Consider the following 23,110-nt stretch of genomic DNA (forward strand, 5'->3'; position numbering starts at 1 on the left):
TTTGGACTCACTTGTCCAGACCCACGGTGAGGTATCAGTTCCACGGACTGCTCACACCACAGAGCTGCTGCAAGGAAGCCAAGCCCTGGGCATGAGGTGGGCACACTGCCCCGGAACCCACTGGAACCCGCTAGGGCCTTCCATGGGCAGGCATGGGCCCAGTGTGACTGCTTACACTTCCAGAAGCAAATGTGTCGTCTGCATGTCCTTCCTGGGAGAGCCTGGCTTGGGCCGGCGCGTCCCGTGGTGGCCTCCATGTGAGGGGCTGGGGCTCAGAGGTGCCTTTCCACCCTGGGCCAAGCTTTCTGTCTTTGCTAACCAGCGTGTAGTGGCCACGGGTCCATGTGGAGAGTGGGACTCTGGGGTCAGCTCGAGTTGATGTGGATTTTCTTTTTGAGCCTCTGTTTCTGCCAATTGAAGTTGCTGCCACTCTTTGGCTGGGGCGTCTAAGCCTGAAGTGTGGTCCTCCCCGGCCTGCTAACAATGGCATGCGGTCCCAGTGATGGTTCTTAACCTGTCGGTGCCTGCAGTATGTCTGTAAAGAGCCTGAAATGAGATGGTGTTTGATTTAGCACAAAAGGCAGTATCGAGCTATTTGAGGCGTACCTAAGCTGTCAGCTCTCTCCGCCCCGTGCTCCTCTGCTCCTGCGTCATTCCTGTGTTTATCCCACCGCCTCCTCTGAGTGCCGCTCAGAGATACTCCGGTGAGCAGTGTGGTCTTTACTGAAGGTCTGATGGAGGGGCTTTACAGCACACACCGCAAATTGCTCACAGATCTCCAGGTCCCTTCCATCAAGAAGCCAGGAGGGGCCTGCCCTGCCTTTCCAGCCCCCCGTCACCCCTCCTCAGCACTTCCGGTTACTCTATGTTTCTGGGGCCGGTCACTCTCAGTCTGCATCTCAGTAACCAGGCTCCCTTTGGAAGGTGGAGTTCTGCACATTTAGCATGGGTAGAGAACCTCTGTCTCACATGTTCTCCCTGGAATACTTGTGGGCTTTGCGAAGTCACTGAGTGAGAACACAAAAGGCAGTATTCACAGTGGTCCGGTGTGGGCCTTCCCCTCCCCTCCTTTCAGAAGCATCTCTTGGGGCCTGTTTGGCCTGCTTGTCTTTCCCCACCAGGCCCTTTTCCCACCCTGGGGTCTAATTGCCCACAAACTCCATTCAGATCGCTTGAGAAGGCAGGGTGTCTTAAGAACTCTGCTGCAGGTCTTGGAGTCTCTCCCTCAGCCGTGTAGGGAAATCTGGAAGAGGGGGACCCAAGAAGAAACCTCAGCCTGCTTCCTCCCTCAGTCAAGGACCTTGACCCACCCTAAGAAAGCAGCACCCACCCCGCACGCACAGCTCTGCAGCGCTGTCAGCCCCTCCCTCGGAGTCTTGGACCCTGCAGTGCAGGCTCTGGGGCCCCCAGGAAGCCTCTGTCTGGACTGGAGGAGCCTAAGCCTCCTCCCCTTCTCCCTTTTCCTGACTTTAATTTCTGGAAGGTTGTCCTTACAGCCACCCCACCAAATGCCCCTTCTCCCCACGGCCAAAGGAGGAAAGTAGGCTTTTTTATTTTGCTGAGTGCCAAGCAGCTTCTGGCCCGGGCAGTGAGAGATGGGGGTACAACGGGTGCTGCGGGTCAGTTCTGTTTGTGATTAATGCCCAAAGTACTGACTTTGGCCCCTGGTCCCAGCTGGGGCCCCAAGCTCAACCGACAGGCCATCTGAGCAGTAGGGAACACACTTACCCCTACCTACCCTGAGTCCAAGCTGGTCAGAGATCTTGCTCCCTTGGGGGACTGAACCCCACTTGCATCCGTCCCTCCTCCCAAGTTGGAATCTGTACCCCCAGACCTTGCTGATGCATCGTGTTGGCTGAAGGCAGACACGGCCTCTGTCTTTCCCTCTCCCAGTCGAGCCTGACTCACAGTGGGGGATCTGAGAGTCTCTCACAAAGGCTGCACTCCCCAGGAAGGCTTCATTGCACCTTGCTTCCAGGGAGCTCATTCCAGCATGGCCTGAGTTTGCTAAATCTGGGGCCCAGCAACCTGGACACCGTGGCAGCCTATTTAGGCTTGTATGTCTGCTGGGATGCTTTTTCCTTTCTGTTGCTGCGTGCTGGGAAAGCTGGCAGGGACGCCAGTTGTTCTGTACCAGGCAGGGCACTGGGTGACCTCCAGGACAGGTATAATCTGCATGTCAGGGGACCTGCACGCTTGCCCCTCACCTGCCCCTTCTCCACCTTTGGGGCAGCCCCCACCAAGCCCCAGGGCAGCTCAGAGCCCCACCCTACCCCGCCCTCCCCTCCTCCTCTCCTGGGCCCTGGCTCCTGGCACTGTGGCAATGTCTTTGGTGTCTGGTAGCAAGTAGGGCTTCCCTGGTGGCTCAGACAGTAAAGAATCTGCCTGTAATGTGGGAGACCTGGATTCAGTCTCTGGGTTGGGAATATCTCCTGGAGGAAGAAATGGAAACCCACATTCAGTCATGTCTGACTCTTTGCAACCGCATGGACTGTAGCCCGCCAGGTTCCTCTGTCCATGGAATTCTCCAGGCAAGAAACTGGAGTGGATAGCCATTCCCTTCCCCAGGGGATCTTCCTGACCCAGGGATCAAATCTGGGTCTTCCCTTGTCTGGCGAATCCCATGGAGAGAGGAGCCTGGTGGACTACAGTCTATGGGATCGCAAAGAATCAGACACGACTAACACTTTGAACTTGAGCTTTCCTCCAAGGCTCCAGGGCCTAATCTCCAGGGACTCTGTCTTTACAGGGGACATAGGGTGAGCCACAGAGCAGTCTGAGTATCAGCTGTGGACATGGTTCCTCTCCCAGGAAAGATCCATCGCCTTAGCAAACTGTCAAGTGGGCTTAAACAGCAGCCTCCTGCCAGTTTCCACGTGGGCACAGGTAGTAGTGTGGCCCCCAGCCTTCATCTGAAGTAGCAGAGCCTATGATCCCAGAAAGGTCACCACACCTTCCATCTGACCCCAGGAGCGCATTCCAGCGCCTGGATGGCTCAGAAGGTTGATGGGGGGTGAGAGTGCAGGGAAGCCTACTTCCACCCTAGGCAGGGCTTGAATCTGCCAGGCCTCTGGGTCCCACCGCCTTTCTCAACCATCCTCCAGGGCCTCGGTCAGAGCTCAGACCCCACCCCCTGACCCAGCCCCCATCGGGTGGTGCAGCTGTCTGTAAGTTTAGTCTCTGTTTACCTAATGCTCACCTCAGTAAAGAACTCTGCGTCTCTTCGTGGCCTTCGTGTGTTAAGGACAAAGTTGGTTTTAGTGAACAGTTCCCCTGGGTGTCACCTGAGCAGCCCTCGTGGGTTTCCCGGGACCGCTTTCCCTTTTGCTCTTCCCACTCTGCAGTCTCTTCCCCTTTCTTCTCTCCCTCCATCTTCTTGCTCCTGTCTTGGCTGGCTGTGAATTTCCCAACAGCTCCAAGCAGAGCAGACTCACAAGCCTTGCCAACTCTCTAGGACCGTCCCTGACCGTGTCGCCAAGCACTGATGATAAAGGCTCGGGCCTGGCTGGACAAACTGGCTGCAGCTGTGTCCTGGGGGGCTCTGCGTGCGGGTAGATAGTTGCCGCCCCGGTGCTGTCAGCAGGCAGGGCTGTGCGGGCCCCATCACAGGGCCTGGGCTTGTACTGTCTTCACCCGTTTCTCCCCACCCTCGGAGAGGCAATAGCGAGGGATGCCTGGCACTTAGATCATGGTTCTGCCTCTGAGTTTCCATGTGACTATAGGCTATTCATGTGATGTATTTGCGCCTTGGCTTCTCTGTGGTATTAGGAGAGTCTGGACCAGTCTGCTCAAATATGTGAGCAGGGGACCCCTCTTGTCAAACAGGACCTTCACACAGGGACCCACCTGCAGGCCTTGAGGTGTGGAGGGGGAGCCTGCCAGGTAACACAGGTGTGGGGAGGTGGCCAGGTGTACGTATGGGGACACAGGATTGTTATCATGCAGAAATGTAAGTCCAGCATCTCCCCATCCTTTGACTTTTAAAGACCTAAAGCCAATCTTTCTGATTTTTATATGCTGACAATTCATTTGTTAAACTATTTTTTTGGATACAATTGCAGATTGGCATGTGGTTATAAGAAATAATACCGAGAGAGCCTATATAGCCTTTGCCCACAGTGGTAGCATCTTGCAAAACTAGTGCCCCACCAGGGTGTTGACACCTATGCCATCCAACGCAGAATACTTGCATCATCCTCAGATGCCCCTCTCTTGTTTTTTCAGACCACTCTCAACCTCCCTATTGCGCACGCCCTGTCCTTAACCTGTGGCAACCACTAATCTGTTCTCTGTCCTCTGTTTGTATAATTTTGTCATTTCAAGGATGTTATGTAAATGGAATTATACAGCTTGAGGCCTTATGGAATGGGCTTTTTCAGTCCTCCTAGTTCTCTGGGAACTCATCTAAGTTGTGGAGTATACCAGTGGCTCGTTCATCTTTTTATTGCCGAGTAGTATTCTATGATCTGGATGTAGCAGTTGATTTTTTAAATGAATTTCCAACACTGTCCAGGTTGAACACACTGTGTTTGTGGCTAGATGAGGCCCCACCAACTCGCACCTCTATTCTGGAAGACGTTAGTGGTCCCTCTGGTCTGGAAGTCTAGGATTTTGGCACAATCTCCCCTCCATATCTGTATTTCTGGCTCTTCCTTGCCTGCTTTGTCCTATGTCCTCAGCTAAGAGGGCTGTGGGCTGAGCCCCAGAGGCCTTGCTGGCAGGAAGTGGCAGGAAGTCCCGGCCCCCGTATGTGTGTGCCAGGAGCCTTGTGAGTATACATGTGCACGCGTGTGCCTGGCTGTGCTCAGGCCCAGGTGGGCGGGGTAGTCGGTGGTGTTTGGAGGCTTCTTTCTGGGGACAGAGAATGGTTGGCAGAGACTGGGGCAGCACAGGAAGTTGGCAGGTCTGCTCACCCAGCCTCGTCGTGGGGACAGGTGTTCCTCCTTCTTGATGCCCAGCTAGGGGACAGAGACCATGCAACGCTTGCCTGCCTATGGTGCTCAGTCCCGAGAGCCCACAGCCAAAGCAGCCCTGCCCAGCCCTAACCACACGGGCCAGGGAGAACCTGGAGACCCCCCACCCACCCCGGTGCCCCGCCTGCCCTCAGGTCTTCTAGCCAGGCCCCTTCTCCATGGCTCACTCAAGTCAGGGACAGTAGTCCATCCATCCTGGTCCTTGTAACTCTAGTCTTGCCCCCAAACAGGCCTAACCACCTGGAAATTACCCCATGGGTGGCAAAGCCTCTCCAAGCTGAACCCTCCCTCCCATGCCCTCTGCCCCAGCTGTCAGACAGGGTGATGGCGGATACATCCCCTAACCCCTTCTTTCTTCCTTTCTCTCTCTCTGTCTCTGTCTCTCTGTTTCTCTCTGTGCCACAGGGAAAGGTTTGAAACGGAACGTAACAGCCCACGTTTTGCCAAATTACGCAACTGGCACCATGGCCTTTCGGCCCAAATTCTTAACGTTAAAAGCTAAGAAAGAGGCTGTCTGGAATCCCCCCATTCCCTGCAGGCCTGACCCCTCCCTCCTTCCCCCCACACAGATCTGGCATGTGAGCCCCATGGTGATGCTTGAGAATGTATAGCTGTGCTGGGGGGCACCTTCGCTAGTCACCTGTGGCAGCTGTGCTCTCTGCCCGGCCCAGTGCTGATGGCCCAGGCCCAGCCCCACGCAGCACTGCACCCACTCTACCCCTGCCCTTCACTGCAACCTTGGCCACCCCCCAAACAGCCCAAGCCTCTGCTCCCCTGCGCAGGGCCTTCCTGTAGGTCAGAGAGGACACGATGGGGTTTGGTGATAGGACACCCCCAAACCAAGGGAAAAAGACTGCCACTGGTCCATTCCCCCGCCAACCCCAGCTCCCGGGAGAAGCAGCCCGGCCTAGCGCCATCCTGGAATGAGCCTCCCACAGATCAGGGTCCTGAGAAGCCAACTCCCTGGCCCCACTTACTCCCTCAAGCCCTCTGGAGCCAGGTAGCCCAGGACAGGGCTCCCTGCAGAGGCAGAGGAGGCCCCAGGGTAGACGAGGGAGAGGCCCGTCCCGGCCGTGGTGACACTGGAGCGCGTTCCCCTCTCCGTGCCGTGCGTGCTGGTTCCCTAGTTCCCTCTCCTGTACATACAAGCATGCTTATTCTGAAATAAAGAGGATTTGAAATGAACCAAACCTGCCCCAGTCCTGCTGTACCTGTGTGCGTGTCACCCAAGGGGGCAGGTCTGAGATGGGGACAGGACAGGTGCCTGCAGGAGAGGGGCAGGGGCAGTGCCCACTAGGGCTGGGACATGTTGTTCAGTCACTCAGTGGTGTCCGACTCTTTGCAACCCCATGGATTGCAGCATGCCAGGGTTCCCTGTCCTTCACCATCTCCCAGAGTTAGCTCGAACTCATGTCCATTGAGTTGGTGATGCCATCCAACCATCTCGTCCTCTGTCGTCCCCTTCTCCTCCTGCCTTCAATCTTTCCCAGCATCAGGGTCTTTTCTAATGAGTCAGCTCTTCACATCAGGTGGCCAAAGTATTGGAGTTTCAGCATCAGTCCTTCCAATGCAGACCACTGTTTCCCTGTCCCTATGGCCCTGCCCAGGGCTCCAGGGAGCAGGCAGAGAGGACAGTGGGTGAGAAGCTGTTCTGTGGGCTAGAGGGCAGCCGTAGCCTCCTTCGGGTAGTGTGTGTGAGTGCTCCCTGCCTCCCCTCCCACACTAGCCATAGCTGGCAGGCCGAGCCCACCCTCCTTCCCCATCAGAAAGCGTAGCACAAACCCTGGTTCCAGGAAGGCGCTGCGCATGCCCAGCCCTGGCCAGGAGGGAGAGAAGTGGCTGAGGTGGACACAGCTGGGCTAAGGTGTGGCTCACAGGGAGACTGCAGGGGTCCCTCATAAGCAGCCATGGCTCCAGAGGGAGGAGCTGCAAGGTGTGCCTGGTGGAGGCTGGCTCACGTGGCAAGAGGGCAAGGAAGGTCCTCATTCCTGGCTTCCACATACCTATGGCCTGTCCTAGTGCTGAGCATTTAGGAAGGGCCAGTCTGGCAGGCTCATGTCCTCCCTACTCACCTGCCTACTCATTAGCCTCATCCCTGACTGAGGGAACCCCAAGCTGAGAACATGAGATCATCAACACTTGACAAATAATGACAGGTGTTGAGGCCTATCCTTCAGGACTCCCCACCAGCCCTGGGACTGGAGTGGGCCAGAGCCTTGCTCCCACTCCCACTGCCCAGCACAGGCTTCCTTTCTGCCTCCAGGGACCTTGGCAATCCCATCTAGAAGGGCTGGTCAGGGAGCGTGTTCTATCCTGCCCACCACCCTGAGATGCACCCCAAAGTGCCCCCCCATCCCCACCCCCACACATACCATCTTGTTCCAACTTGACCTCCCATCTCATCCTCACTCTAGCAGTCTGACCCCAGGGTCAAGGCAAGGACCAGGCAAGGCAGGCTGGCCAGGGGATCAACAGGGGAAGTGGGGAGAGGTGCACTTTTGCCTGCATTTAGGCATCCTCGGGCATGCTCATATTTAGCTGACCTTTTATTGAGGACTTCCAAGACCAGGGGTAGGCTGGGGGTTGAGGGCTGCCAGGCAGAGTGAGGCCGCGGTAGTGGGTGTCCTAAGACTAGCAGAGGATCTGAGCTAATCCGTCAGAGCTGGTGGCCTCCCAGTCCCCTGTCCCTATCCCCCCGGCCTGTCCGATGGAACCCTCTTGGATCCACCTAATTGAAGTCCTGGAAGGCTATTTGCTTTCCAGCCCACCTGGTGCCTCCCCAGGGACCCCAGGCCACTGCAGGCGGCACTTTGGGTGGCCCCAGGCCAGGGGTCTGTGTGAAGCACTCTGAGGTAAACAGGAGAGGGTCCTTATTCAGCATTCCATGTGCATGGGCATCAGTCGAGGCACTGGGTTCCTGGCCACTGTGGGTGCCCAAGGAATCAGAAATGGCTGATGTGGTTGTGACTCACCGTGATGAAAGGCTGATTGTGTGAGGTCCACAGACAGGGATGGCTTTTCCATCGGGAGTATCCAGGAAGGCTTCCTGGAAGAAGGGGTCTGTGTGTGTGATCTTCGGGAACAGGCAGGAGTGGGGCATGCAGAGTCACGGAAGGCCGCCTATGTTATTCTAAGCAGAGAAAGCAGAGACGCTGATGAGAAGGAATGTCCCAGAACCCTGAGTTAATTATTTTGACTGGAATGGAAGACAGGCAGAGGACGTTATGGTTAGCAGTGGTCCGGAGCTGGAATGCCAGGCTCTGGATTTTGACTCCGTTCCGAAAGCCGTGTGGAGCTAGTGAAGGTTGCGGGGCATCGTTCACACCACAGCCTGTGGGGGTTGCTGTGCACTGAGCAGTTCTGGAGGGGTGTCACTGCATAGACGACAGGGTCAACAGGGCTCCTGGACTCGTGCAGCGCGGCAACACTGCCGCGAAGTGGCGTGATCGGGGCCGCCCTGGGCAACTGCCGTCGGCTATCTAGGTGGGTGGCAGCATGAATAGTCTCCAGACCAGCCACTTGACTGGCATTCTATCATCACTGAATCAACAGAGATGTTCATATTCCATTCTTTTAGCTCATACAAATAGCATCATCACCCCAGCAAAGGTGAACACCGCTCAGCAGCAGCAGTCACGGCGTGCCCACAGCATGCGTTGCCGATGGTTCCAGCCTGAGCCCGGGGACCACAGACCCCTCCTGGCCCAGCACCACCGCCAATCCCATCCCCATCCTTTCCAGACATAGTCCCACTGCCGCCAACAGGAGCAACAACCAAGGGCCACTTCAACAGAGCAGGGCACAGGGTTTGCACACTGTACCCTGATGCCACCTGGGTGGATGGAAGAGATGGACTGAAAGGGGGACTATAGCCAGGCTGTGTTTCTCCTCTGGCTGCACCCTTCCCAGGCAGCCCCCAGCCAGTTGATATCGTTGGGTTGCCTTGGTTTTTGCTTAGATGTTTAAGGTGAATTATGAACCAGGCCAGAGTCCTTGACCAGGCTGGGATGATCTAACAGGCACTGTCTTGAGGACTGAAGCCAGGGTCTGGTAAGTTCTTTGCAGTGCTTGATTTCTGAGGCCCCCTCCTCAGGGAACTTCAGGCATGAACTGACCTGGACAAGAACCCGAGATCCTTCTGGATGCTCTTCAGCGATGCTCCTACCTTCCCTAGGCCCCGGCTGCTTGGGGTCTGTAGCCAGTAACCCAAGATAGGCTCCCCAGTCACAGCCCTGAGCAGCAGGCTCATAGCATGCCCTTTGTCCTGTCCTGTGGTAGATGATGAGTTTTCCCAGGGTCATGTCCACCCCAACTTCACCCCTCAAGAAGCCAGGATTCATGTGGAGCTATGCTTGGGGAGAGCAGGTAAGCTGGTCTGACAGGGGATTGGAATACAGGAGACAGGTAAAGCCAGTTTCCTATTTGTCCTGCAGAGAATATGTTCCCAGCCTGGGTATTTTTGTCACTTCTGTCTGCAGTTCCCAGAAGTCCCCTGGAAGCATGTGGCAGGGTTAGGGAGAAACAGCTAAAGGAAATGGGGTGTCCTTTGTCAAACAGGCCTTCCCAAACACGTCCACGCCATGGGGGACTGAGCAGCCAGCTCAGTGGGGATGTCAGGGGCTGCAGCTGCTTCTCTGAGGCAGCCACTTCATGGGCCTGGCTTCCAGAAGCCAAGTTCTTTCATGATTGGGGCGTTGAGTGGCCTCATGGTGGGCCAGGACTGGACACCACCATGAGCCTAGAGCTGTGGTGCCCATGGCTGCCTCTCTGGACCACTAAGCTGGGAAAGGGCTGGGTAGGGCACGCGACTGCCCTTGTCCATCTAGATGCTTCCTGTGTGGTACGGAGAAAAACAGTGCTCCCGCCCGTGTGGCAGTCAGCTTGCAGCCTTGCCTCTTCTCCGGCCCCTTCCTGACCCTCTCATGCTGTTTCATACCTTTCTCTACCATATGCCTCCCTGGATGGAGGAGAGCAAGTTGTGATGCCTTGGTCAACAGCTCACGGCCCCCTGGCACTCCTGTCCGGGACAGACCTGTGTGGCACCCTGTTACTCACAGTGTGGTCCACGGACCAGCAGCATCGGCATCACCTGGGAGCTTGTTAGAAATGTGGACTCTCAGCCCCGCTACCCACTTTCTGAGCCAGAAGCTGCGTTTTTAACAAGATTTCCAGGTCAATTTGCCCACATATTCAAGTCTGAGAAATGATGTAGTAGTTAGGGATCACGTGCGTCTCTGGCACTTGGTGACAAAGTGATGTTTTAGTGGAGACTCAATCTTTCTGGACCTCAAGTTCCCCATCTGTAAAATGAGAATCTTGATACCAATTGCCCAGCCAGGTTGAAAGGATCAAGTGGAGTACTGCTTATATAAGCTGTTTAGTGGAAGGCCTGGCATATGATAAGCACTTATAGAGGGAAGAGGATTATTCTAATTATTTCAAGTAAGAGTACTGCCTTTTGCTGGGGAAGAATTCTACTTGACTGCAGGAAGAAGGTTCTTTCTTCCTGTTTGAGGGGCCACTTGAAGTACTGGGTAAGGCTTCAAATCTATCACCTAAATCAGATCCTGCTGTCACTACCAAGTTCTAGGAGCTCCAGCAATGGAATTCTCGGTCTCCATTTCTTCACCTGTTAAAAAGAATCTGTAATACCCACATCAGAGGGCTTTTGTGAGGATTTAAGACAGGCCTGGCACATAGTGGGAGGTCAATAATTGGATGTCATCACGTGAGGAAAATCATTCCCACCTATAGGATTTGCAATATCCTGGGTGACAGAGGATGAAATGGGTGAATGGCATCACTGATTCAATGCACATGAACTTGGACAAACTCAAGGAGATGGTGGGGGACAAGGAAGCCTGGCGTGCTGCAGTCCATGGGGTCATGAAGAGTCCGACACGACTTGACAACTGAACCACAAGTTGCCATCATAGAAAGTACAGATCTTAGTCCAATAACCCAAGTGAGCAAAGAATGTACATTTCTTTGCTTTCCTATAATTTAATTTTTATTCTCTGCCTCATTTCACAGGGGGCAGAAATCTAATCGCATTGACCCAGGCTCTGATGCTCCTCTTTTGTCTGGGGTGGTTTTGGGGAAGAGGTGCTTGCAGAATGCCAAGGCAGGTGGGATGGGGAGTCTGGGCACCTGGTCCTTGATCATGATCTACCTGGGCTGGCATCTGCTGGGATATCCCCCTCCCATCTGGTCACAGTGGTCTGTGTTGGCAGAGCACTCACCTCTCACGGTCGCAATCACAGGGCCGTGTCCATATCGCTGTCAGGGGTGTAGGAAGCCGTGCATAGCCCCCAGGCCACAAGATGGCCTGCAGATCTGTGGGCTGCCTCAGGCCTGCCCGCCCCTTCACCAGGGGCCTGAGCACAGGGGACCCTGTGGCCCTGCCGCTTCCGCAGGGTTTGCCCAGAAAACAGGCACAGCTCCCTTTATTCTTGAATCCCTCAGGGCACGTTGCCCCCTTTCTTGTTCGGATGTCCTTGGTCTGCCTGGCAGGGTAGCTTTTACCATCTTCCAAAGGTACCATCAGGGCTCCGAGTCCTTCGCAGCCTGAAGCCCAAGTTCTCACAACTTCAGAACTTACGCCCTTGACAACAAAATATCCTGCCTCTGTTTTCTTCCTTGTATAATCCCTTCTCAAAGGCAATGCTTATCTCTGACTAAAGAGGGAACAGTGAAAGAAGGAGGAAAACAGGATTGGGGAGAAAACTTGGTTGATAATTTAGACTCCTTTTTGACCGCACTGTTTTTATCATGCATGTTGAGAAAGGGGAATCATGTAGGGGAATCTCAGGAGGCTTGAGAATATTTTTGATGTTCCTGTGATCCGCCCTGTGGTCTGAGCCCTTCCTTCTGGGAGTCCTGGGTTGTGGGGGTGCTCTTTCCCTCAGCCTGGGGACAGGTCTTCTGGAAGATCCAGCTCTGTTCACAGTAAGGCTGGTGACTTCTGCCCAGCCTGCCTCTGCTGCACCCACCGCGCCCCCCCTGCAGAGTGGCGCCCTTGACCTGTTGTCTTTCTTGGTCGCCTCATCAGCACCCCTATTGAGCATGCTCCAGTGTGCACCAGCCAGGCCGCCACCCCACTGCTGCCCGCTTCTGCCCAGTCGCCTGCTGCTGCCTCTCCCAGCACAGCCTCGCCACCCCCGGCCACAGCTGCTGCCCATGCTGCCACCGCCTCTGCCACAGCCCCTGCCTCAAGCCCTGCGGACAGTCCAAGGTAACTGGCCCACAGGTGCCGGCTCTGCCCGTGGGGAAGGGAGGCAGGAAAGGCCTCCCCCAGGTCCGTCCGTCGGCAGCTGTGTTGGGCCCTCGGAAAGGCCTGTCCAAAGTGGTTAGGACCCTTGGACCCTGGGCTGAAGGGGATACTGGAGGTGCATTTCAGGGAGATGCGCTGTGTGTGTGGCTGAGGACAGAGGCTGGACGTGTCCCCCTGCCCCAGGGGCACATGCTCTAGGGAAAGAGGTAAAAGTCTCTCTCTCTGTCTCACACACACACACACACACACACACACACACATGTGCGCATAAGGTTAAATAACAGAGAGAGACTGTGTGGAAAATCCATGTTCCTGGAACTGGGATTACAGAGAAAGAAAGGAAATCAAGGATGCCTCCGTGGAGGAGGGAGCGTTGACCTGAGCACTGAAGGTGGGTCAGACTATTTACAAACTACCTTGCCCTTGTCCCTTACCCTCTGTTCTCTTGATGGAGAAGCACGCTAGCTCCAGAGACACCTGGTGCAGTGGGACTCACATCTCTGCTCTACCACTTACTGTCTGTAACTTCTGAAAGTGACTCAACTCTGCAGAACCTCAGTTTCCTCATCTCCTAAGGCATTAATGCACAATGCATCAATGCATAATGTCCATAATTTTATAGGGTCAGGATAGAAAAAGTGCATAAAATACCCAGCACATAAAATGCTCTCAAGTATTGCAAGTTACTGCATTCCTGTCTGCCCTCATGGATACTCAGCAAAGGCAAGGCAAGGGAGGTGTTGAAAAGGATGAGGGGAGGTGTGGGGAGGCAGAGGGGGAGGCTGGACAGGTCATTCTGGAGCAGCCAGGCAGTGTAACAGGCCGGGCAGACCCAGCTCTTTCTGGGCTGTGTGGAGCTGCCAAGTTGGTGTTTGGAGTCAGAGCCAGCTTTCCCAGTCTTTAGGGTTTTGCTGAAAGGGGCACCTTTTCAGCAGGTCAGGGTGCATGGTTCCCTGCTTCAGCCTGAAGCCAGGGTGAAGGATGGGCAGAGTGGCCTGTGCACCCCGCTTCTACCCCCTGGCTTCACAGTGACCTGGGTAATGCTGAGGCCAGCCTCTCCCCAACCCAACTCAAGTATCAAGGGTGAGCCTGGCCCAGACTTCCAGGGTCCTCATATCCCAGCTTCCTGGGGGCACTTAGTAGGCTGCTTCCCTTCTGCACACCAGAGTCTCTTTAAGTAAGGGCCTTGCTCCCCACACAAAGAAGAAACTTTGAGGGGGATAAGACATGCCCCTACCATCTAGTGAGAAGATGCCACCCCAGTTTGAGGGGAAGGCTTTAGATGCCTGGGTCCCATGGACAGTCTAGCCCCAGCCCTGCTCAAAGGCAGGCTTCAGCACCACGTTCCAGGCCTCCTTGTCCAGGGGGCCGTGGGACCCCCTCAACAGAGCAAACCCTCCCTCCACTTTGTCTTTGTGAAGCCTGGGTGGAGAGTGGAGAAAGCCATGGAGGGCTGCCAGCATCAGGCTGGAGCAGAGGGGGCGAGGGGACCTCACTCTGGGCCCAGCTCTCTGCCCTCCTTGTTACATGGGCTGGAGTGGTGCCAGAGGGAGCCCGTGGGAGGCAAATGGACACCCCACATGGCCTCAGAATTCTTGCTGGATATCTTGAGCCTCTGCTTGCTCCCCCAGCGCCAATCTCTGACAGATCACCTGTGGCTCCTGGATGCTGGGAAAGCATCCTCCGCTGCTGGGAGAGTCTGACTAAGACCAGCTGACCCTTCATCTTCTTCTACCACAGTGGAAGCTGGGCACCACTTGGGCATGGCCTTTTCCTCTTCCACTGAGGCTCCTACTCCATGGGTCTTAACAGGGATATATCACAGAAGGGCACCCCCAGAGAGGGCAGACAGTGGTCTCACTCAACCAGAAACATGACAACTTGGCAGGACAAGCCCCCAGGTCTGGCACATTGGCTCTCTGAGATGCATTCTAGCTAATTGTCTGGGGCAGCACCCAGACCCTTCTGGATCCATTTAGGAGCTTGGTGGTAGATTCTAAGCTCAGGGCAACCCCCTCCCAGAGTCCCGGAGAGGATGGTAGTCCCTTATCCTATGACTCTGCCCAGCAGAGATGGGCAGGCCCTGGGCCCATGAGAGGGAAGGAAGACAGGAAGCAGGAGGCAGTGTATTTCCAGGGGCTCATTTCTCCACACCCCTGTCAATGTCCCATTTTCCCTGGGTGTGGGTCATGTCATCCCCATTAGTGCCTGAAAGATGCAGAGACCACCAGGGACGTGTTCTGTAAGGTATTTGTTAGTTTTAAAATGAAGAAAAGATGAGGGATTTCCCAGGCAAATGAAATTGGGAAACACTGAATCAGACAACACTGAACAGGCTGCTTAGCTGCAGGAGCTCTTAGAGTCTTTAGTTCTCTAAGAGGAGAGGCCAAGCACAGCATCTCCTGAGGGCAATGAACTGGTACACTATTTTTTTCCATCTCTTTGGTCCCAGGGTCCCTGGGTCATAAGTGGGAAAAGGCCTGCTTTGGGCCTCTTGGTAGCTAATGCAGTGGGAAGAGGGCAGCATAAATTCTATACAGAAGAAGAGCCTCTGTGTATGTAGGGGGCTGGGGGCTTCTCCTGACCTCCCCTCCTTGGAGCCTGAGACTTTGCTGCTCCTTCCACAACAATAAAAGGGGGAGGGGGAGGAAGCCAGGTGGTCTGAGGCTGTGAGGTGCCCCAAAGGTTGGGAAGTAGGTTTGACTGTCTCCATCTTTCCTCTTTCCTGCCTCGACCTCCTTCCCTGCCCAGCTTCCCACCCCCATCCCTCCGTCTCTCCACAAGGGGTGAAGGGTTTCCCATCATCCTCTGGTCTGACTGGTCCTCTCCTCCCTCTGCTAAGGTCGTAGCTCCAGCAATGGGCTGTAATTTTCACAGTGTCTCTGCTGCTCTCACCAGACTCACCAAGACTTAGCACCCAAAGAGCAGCTTCCTCCCTCTAAGACCTCCTGGTCTTTTCTTCACAGCCTCTGGCAGCTCCCCAGGCACGTCTTTGTCAGGTTTCCTCCTTACAGAGCCTCTTTAAAGATGTGGGAGCCAGCCTGCCGTGGCTTCAGGCTCCAGGGCCTGGCTGGGGTTGTCCTTCTGGCTGCTAACTCTTCCCCACTTGGTTCCAGGCCCCAGGCCTCCACCTACAGTCCTGCTGCGGCCACCTCTCCAGCACCTGCTGCCCATACATACAGCGAGGCCCCAGCTGCCCCTGCACCCAAGCCCCGGGTTGTCACCACCGCCAGCATCCGGCCTTCTGTCTACCAGCCAGGTGAGAGGCAGAGTGGGGAGGGAGGCTGTCTAGCCTGGGCGTGGGCTCCAGGGGTCAGCTCTAAAGCCACATCCCCCAGAAGGATGGTGGTTAATGACCTTCATCCTCCCTTCTCCCAATTATGGGCCAGAATCCTACGGAAGCTGTCTCTGGCACTGCAGAGACAGATGGGCAGTATCAGGCAGTGATGGAGCCTCCTAGATCTCAAGACATTTCCTGCCTGGGGAGTTGCAGGCTCCAAGTGAGCAAGAGAGGGTTTAGGGCAGAAGGTCTTGTTCCTCCAGGAGTCTGGGTCTGATTCAAGCCAGTGGATGCGGAGCTGTAACAAAAGTGCCACGGGCTTTGGACAGACCTGCTGCATAATGTGATGCTGGGCAAGCTGCTCACCTGTCTGGTCTTTGGTTTCTTCAGCTTGGACAGGCTAACTAGAGCCATGGAAAGCACATGTGACGGGTGGGAGAGGGACCCACACGGGGTCTGCCAGTGGCTGGCTTCACTGGCTCTGTTCTATCGCTTTGGTCCCCATTCTCATCACTGCACAGCCAAGGGCTCAGCCTATGTCCTCCCTTTTCCTAGGCAAAGTTGGGCCTCTCCCCAGAGCTCCAGGGCAGTTCTCGGGCTGGCTTAGGTATCTCCTCCGGCATGCTCAGTGAACTTGAGAAAATGAGACAGGGACTGAGACAGGAAGAGCCTTGTTTGGGGTGTTGACTTGATGTGTAGGGCAGAGGAGCCATGATCAGCCATCTGTTTCATAAAACTTACTCTGAGCAGGGTCGAGTGTGGGTGGAAGTGGGTTTAGCATCAGACTCCTTTGCCAGGTCCTGCTCTGCTATCCACGGTAAAGTACTCCATCTCCCCAGCCTGTATTTCCTCGTTTAAAAAACAGGCATGTTGTGTACACCTGATGCTCTGGGGATGAGAAGGAAGCACCCAGGACAGTGCTTGGTACACAACAGGTGCCCTGCTCTGTCTCTTCAGAAGCGAGAACACAAGAGTTCTGAGATTAAAAGTCCATAGTATTAGGGAGCAATTTACAGCCGGCTGCAAGGGTGAAAAGTCTCGGATGGAGCTGGAGGAAGCAGTTGCTCGGCAGCGATGGGGAGCACAGGAGGGAGGGTGATAAGGAGTTCGGAGCACCTCCTGCGAAAGGAGGTGAGGCTCTGTCGGGGCGCAAGGTGGCCATTTCCGCCCTGGCCCGGGCTCCCCTCCCAGGTGGGTCCTTAAGGGCATCTTCCGGGGCGGGCCCTGGGCTTCAGCGCCCCCGCCCGGGGCGCCGGCTCTCTTCCGCAGGCCCGCCAGGGGGCGGCACGGCACCAGTGGCGCGCGCCGCCCGGCTCGTCCGGCGCGCCCCCTCCTCCTTCCGGGACTGGAGCCCGGGCGGGCGAGACGTGCCGGAGCCCCGGAGCTGCGGGCCTCTGCCGCGTTCCCAGGCGGAGCAGACGTTAACTCATTCCTGCCCGGCGGGGAAGGAAGCAGCCAGGCGGGCTCGCGCCGGAGCCGGCCTGCCTCCGCCCCCTCTCCTGAGGGTGGAGTCCCCGAGAGGCTGGCAGGCGGCCCGGCGAGATACCGGGAACCTGGGCCCGGGGCCTCTCCCCATCTCGCCTCTGCCGACCGCGGCCCTGGGGAGGGCGGAGAGCCTGTGTGTAGCCCAAGCCGCAGCTCCTCACGAAGGCTCCTCCGGGCCGACCGTGGCGTTCGCAACCCGGATCCTATCGCTGGCGCCGAGACCGGGCGGCCGCTCCCTGGAGCACCTGGGGCCCGGGAGGGGACCATGGGCGGAGGGGCCCCCCTCACGGGCCGAGGGAAGCCACGTCGGCCCGCGGGCCGGGTGGGGGCCAGGCGCTCGCGGGAGCCGGGCCCGACCTGGAGTGAGTCAGAAATCACCTTGTTTAATTACACATTCCCGAGCCGCCGAGTGCGATAGGGGCCTTTTGAACTTGCCAATTAGAGATGAAATATCACCTTCTAATTTCGACGGGCTTCATTCCATCAAGCAGAAATAGCAACAGCCTCGGGCTCGGAGATGGGATATCAAGTCTCTCTCCTGGCACGTCGGGGATGGCAGGGGCAGCCAGGCTGAAGGGCGCAGAGGGAAGAGAACTGTGAAGCAGCTGCTCCCTGCGCCCCGATCCTCACTGGGTACCTGATAGTGGAGGGAGGCTGCTGGCCTGCGCCGGGAAGAAGGGAACGGCCTTAGATCGTAGAGGGGAGGAGGGTGCCGGGGGACTCTTGAGCAAGGAATCAGCCCACCGTGCCCAGATGCCAGCTTGCCTCTGAGCTGCTGAGACCTTCGTGTTCTTGGGGTTTAGAAAAGGAGTGAATCATGGAGACTGGAAGGCCTTCCAGATGAGGGAAGAGCAAGTCTGCCTGGCAGAGGCAATAGGGTTAGTATTGCTAGAGAGACGTTGGAAGTGGGCTAGGGCCAGATTTGGAAGGGGCGTGCTAAAGCCTGTTTTTCTGCCTTGGGAGTGGTTAAGCAGGGATCTGGGGTTGAGTCCTGCAGCCTGAGCGCCTGTTTCAGCTCGGTGTTGCATAAGCTCTCCAAGCCTCAATTCCTCTACTGTAAAACGGACTAGAGACTATTATCTGCTTCATTGGATTGCAGCAAGTATTACATGAAATAATGCACATAAAGGCCCTGGCATGTGAAAGTAGGCAGCACTTGGTAACTGTTGTCCCGATTAGGATGGCACTATCTGGTAACAATACATTTTCCAGTAGCTACATTTTTTAAAACGTGTATATTCAATTAAAAATAAATTTACAAAAAAGTATATGGAAGCAGGTGAAATTAATTTTAATATATTTTATTTAACTCAGTATTTTCAAAGTATCACTTTAATCAATATAATCAATCAGTATAAAATTATTAGTGAGATATTCTACCTTCTTGTACTAAGTCTTTAAAAGTTGGTGTGTATTTTATCTCTGTAGTATGTCTCAGTTTGGACTAGCTGCATATCAAGTGCTTAATGGCCACATTAGGACTATGTACTAGATAACACAGTATTAGGATTAGGTCACATCTCCCATCCTCTAAATCCTACAGTCTCCCTGGGCTGGGGTCCTTCAGGTGACGTCATGATCAGGCTGTGAGATGAGCTAACAGGTCATCTGGACCATGAGACCCAGGAGTCACTCACCTCACCATCCCCACTAACATTTAGTGACACATACACAGTGCCAGGTGCTAGGTGCCAGGTACTAGGTGCCAGGTGCTAGGTGCCAGGTACTAGGTGCCAGGTGCTAGGTGCCAGGTACTAGGTGCCAGGTACTAGGCTCAGCCTTTACAGTTCTTATTTCCCTTAATCCTCCTAATAAGGCACTAAGAATTATTATTGCCATTTTTAGACGAGGAAATTCAGGCCTAGAGATGTTAAGGAACTTGCCCAAGGACACACAGCCAGGATGTAGTGGAGCGAGGACCTGAGCCCAGGGCTCTGGGTGACTGTGCTGCATTGCCAGGCCACGGCGGCTCCTCCAGGCTGACAGGCGCTCCTATCAACAGCGTACACTCACATCTTCTGGAAACCAGGCTCGTGTTTTTTCACAGAGTCAGCTTGGGGTGAGAGAAAGAATGGTTTTGGAGACTCACTCTACCGCTTACTAGCTCTGTCTGAGCCTCAGTGACCTCAGCGATAAAGAGGACTACCCAGTTGACTTGTTACATGCCTAGCCTATCCTCTTAGTAAGTGGGAAGAAGATTCCTTATGGAGAAACTTTTACCTTTGGAAGCCAGCCTCACTCCCAGGATGGCTCTAGGGCAGGGCTGTGGAGGGTTGTATCCCTTCTGCTTTCAATAACACAGGCCTGGTCCCTACCCATTCCCAGCAATAGGGTTTCCATGTCACCCAGTTCTGAAGGGCCAATCATCTGGGAGCAGGAGGTACAGGGTTGGAGCAGCAGGTTAATCCAGGGGAACCAGGTGGGGAGAGACCAGAGGCCAGGCCAGGAACTTTAGCCCTGAGAATGACCTTCCTTTCCAGGCTGGAGCCTGCTGAGGGCTGCCTTCGCACCTATCAGCATAGTCCATTCACCAGGCCAGACGCAGGGATGGGGAGGGAGGCTGCCCTGACACACTTGCTGGGGTAGAAGGAATAAAGCCTCTTTCCAGAGGAGCAAAGTGTGAGCTGAGGTGAGGCATCCGGAACCTCCCTCCCTAGGAGTGAAGGCTGGCTAAACCAGGTGTGCCAGGCCAGCTGGGTCTGCCCTTGCTAGTTTCACAATGAGAGGCAGCAGAACTTAGAAACCTGGGTTTTGAGGCCCAGACCTCGGAGGGCTTTGGGTGAGCAGTTGCTCTGCTCCTCTGTGTTGCTGCCCTAAAAGGGTTTTCAGCTCTCAGTGAGCTGGAGGAGAGGGTTCCAGAAGCAGGGCAGGGAATTTTCCTTCTGCCTGGAAGGTAACCTCTAACAGACACTCGGACACACTCTCAGTTTCCATCAAAGCGAGGCAGGGGAGCTTGGGTCCCCCAGAGGCAACCACAGGCCGAGGAAGCAGCTAGACCTGGGCCGTGTCACTTCAGCATCTCTGTCTAGCCTTCCTCTGAATGATGTCTTCAAGACCCACCACCCCAATTCAAACCAAAATGGACCTTCCCCTTACACATCAAGCCAAGCTGTTCAAACAAACAAACAAACAAAACACGATTGCAACTAAACCTGAAATCTAAACTCGAAAACCTAACTGTCCAGTCATCTGCTTTGTCTCAAAGGCTGGACTAGGTCCAGGTTCAGCAAACGTATACGACTGAGGCATTTCAGATGTCAAATCACTGGTCAGAGTGCAAACAAGAGCATCTTCCAGTCAAGGCCAGAATGACCCACTCTCACCCTCTCCAGCCCAGGGGACCCAGATACCAGCCTTGCCCGCGCCCCCTGCCCCCACTCACTGTCTCCGGCAGGCTCCTGGCAGCCAGGGCCTGGCTGAGCCCCACCCCACACAGCTGCGGATATTTATAGTTCTATCCCTTCCCAGCCCTGTCCAAGCTCCCCAGGGCTCTGCTCCATGGCTCTTTATCTCCCTTGGCTCCTTGCTGCAAATTCAAATCAAGGCCATGAAGAAGCTCGGGACGCATCTCTGTAAAAACAGGAATTGTGCCGCTCTAATATTAAAGTTGTCTTGTACAGTTCTCTGGCTGGGGGTGAGGGGAGCTGGGAGAAATGAATTCCTGACACATTTTTCTTTGGATATTTTTGGCTTGCAGTGCCTGCGTCTACCTACAGCCCATCCCCGGGGGCCAATTACAGTCCAACCCCCTACACGCCCTCCCCTGCCCCTGCCTACACCCCGTCCCCTACCCCTGCGTACACCCCTTCCCCTGCTCCCACCTATTCCCCCTCCCCAGCACCAGCCTACACCCCCTCGCCAGCCCCAAGCTATAATCCTACACCCTATAGCGGGGGCCCTGCGGAGTCTGCCAGCCGTCCCCCATGGGTGACAGACGACAGCTTCTCTCAGAAGTTTGCCCCTGGCAAGAGCACCACCACTGTGAGCAAGCAGAGTCTGCCCCGAGGCGCCCCTGCCTACACCCCGCCGCCACCAGCTCCCCAGGTGTCCCCCCTTGCCAGGGGTACGGTGCAGAGGGCCGAGCGCTTCCCAGCCAGCAGCCGGACTCCGCTCTGTGGCCACTGTAACACCATCATCCGGTAAGGTCAGATCCCACTGTGCCCCTGCGCTGGGGTGCTGGCAGGGGAAGGGGATGGGAGGAGGCAGGTGCAGGGAGAAAGCTGCGTGCAGGGCAGCCTCAGGTCCCGCTTGCTAGCTGTCTCTGGTCTAACCCTCTCTGAGCTTTAGCTTCTCTGCCTGTGTGACACCCACTTCCCCAGGGAGTTGTGAGGATTCCATGAGGTAAGTGGGTAAAGCTCCAGTATGGTGCTTGGGCCAGCACCACCCCCTTGGGCTAAGGCTGGGTTCTGAGAATTGCAAGTCTGGTTGGTAGGTTTATTAGGCCTGTTGCAAGCTGGCTGACAGGGCTGGTTTTGACCCAGCTTTCCTTTGGGGCTGCTTCTGGGTCTATTCAGTCAGGCCTGTGCTGCTCAGGGTTTTGGTGGCCATCTGCCACACTGAAAGGAAAACAAGTCATTTCATACTTAGAAGCCAAGGATCATGGGTGATACTTTTTGAATATAACATGTTTATAGTATATGCATTTGTGTGGGGGGGAGGATGAACTTATGTATATGAAAAGTATACTTTTATTTAAAAATAAAGTATCATTAGAAAAAATATGGGGCTTCCCAGGTGGCTCAGTGGTAAAGAACCCATTTGCCAAAGCACAGGGTAAAGAACCTTCCTGCCAATGCAGGAGATATGGGTTCAGTCCCTGGGTCAGGAAGAACCCCTGGAGAAAGAAATGGCAACCCACTTCAGTATTCTTGCTTGGGAAATCCCATGGACAGAGGAGCCTGGCAGGCTACATTCCATGGGGTCACAAAAGAGTTGGACACAACTTAGTTGACCAAACAACAACAGAAAGAATATACTCATTAGAGAATACTTAGAAAATTCAGAAACATTAAAATTAAAATATAAAGCATTTCTTTAGTCTCACTGTTCTGAGACTGATCTAGATCCAGGTTTGTGTCCTGGGTCTAGCATAATAGCCCTATGGCCTTGAGCAACTTACTTAACATCTGTACCTCAGTTTTCTTATCTAAAAATGGGTATCATGATAGTACCTGCTTCATAGAGTTGTTGTGAGAGTTAAACACACTGCTGCTGCTAAGTTGCGTCAGTCGTGTCCGACTCTGTGCAACCCCGTAGACGGCAGCCCACCAGGCTCCTCCGTCCCTGGGATTCCCCAGGCAAGAACACTGGAATGGGTTGCCATTTCCTTCTCCATTGCGTGAAAGTGAAAAGTGAAAGTGAAGTCGCTCAGTCGCATCCGACTCGTAGCAACCCCATGGACTGCAGCCTACCAGGCTCCTCCATCCATGGGATTTTCCAGGCAAGAGTACTGGAGTGGGGTGCCATTGCCTTCTCCTTAAACACACTAATAAATGCAAATTTCTTCTTGAATGGTGCCTAGCAGAGAGTAAGCATTTAATAAATGTTAGCCATGGGCACTGTCATCATGGGTCTTCTTCCTACAAGTATTCAACTGAAGGATATCCCATAATACACTTACTGGGCCCCCTAGTCGTGGATGTTTGAGTCGCCTCCCCATTACTCTTTTTTGTAAGTGATGCAACCTCATCTTTTTTCATGGAGCTTTATCTGAATTTCCTGTTATTTCATTACAACAGTCACAAAAGTCAGGGTTATCAGGGTCCAAGTGTGAATATTGTTGGGAGTTTTTGAAATACCTGGTCATAAGCTTTTGGGGCTACTTAGGAGATACTGTTCTCTGCTTTCCCAGGGGCCCCTTTCTGGTAGCCATGGGCCGTTCCTGGCATCCAGAAGAGTTCAACTGTGCCTACTGCAAGACCTCCCTGGCAGATGTGTGCTTTGTGGAGGAGCAGAACAACGTTTACTGTGAGCGGTGTTATGAGCAGTTCTTTGCCCCCGTCTGTGCCAAGTGTAACACCAAAATCATGGGGGTAAGTGGGCAGCATTCTTCTCCTCGGACCCTTGTCTGTTTTCCAGCCAGTCTCTCCTCCTTCCCAA

The 23,110-nt window shown here is 54.8% G+C and overlaps 1 protein-coding gene across 6 annotated transcripts in view; it reads left to right on the forward strand.

Moving 5' to 3' along the window:
• LDB3 (LIM domain binding 3) overlaps nucleotides 1-23,110 on the forward strand; it is a 60,065-nt gene that overhangs the window by 24,088 nt on the left and 12,867 nt on the right. For 2 of the 6 annotated variants that reach the window (XM_006066607.4, XM_006066608.4), the window contains 4 exons: nucleotides 12,025-12,207; nucleotides 15,363-15,505; nucleotides 20,709-21,150; nucleotides 22,863-23,043. In XM_006066607.4, the coding sequence (XP_006066669.1) occupies nucleotides 12,025-12,207; nucleotides 15,363-15,505; nucleotides 20,709-21,150; nucleotides 22,863-23,043 (949 nt within the window). Of the gene's footprint in view, nucleotides 1-5,378; nucleotides 6,164-12,024; nucleotides 12,208-15,362; nucleotides 15,506-20,708; nucleotides 21,151-22,862; nucleotides 23,044-23,110 lie in introns of those variants that run through there. The other 4 variants (XM_025284876.3, XM_006066609.4, XM_006066610.4 and 1 more) reach the window with 2 other exon arrangements.

Source organism: Bubalus bubalis, chromosome 4 (assembly GCF_019923935.1).
Source record: "Bubalus bubalis isolate 160015118507 breed Murrah chromosome 4, NDDB_SH_1, whole genome shotgun sequence".
NCBI lineage: Eukaryota > Metazoa > Chordata > Mammalia > Artiodactyla > Bovidae > Bubalus > Bubalus bubalis.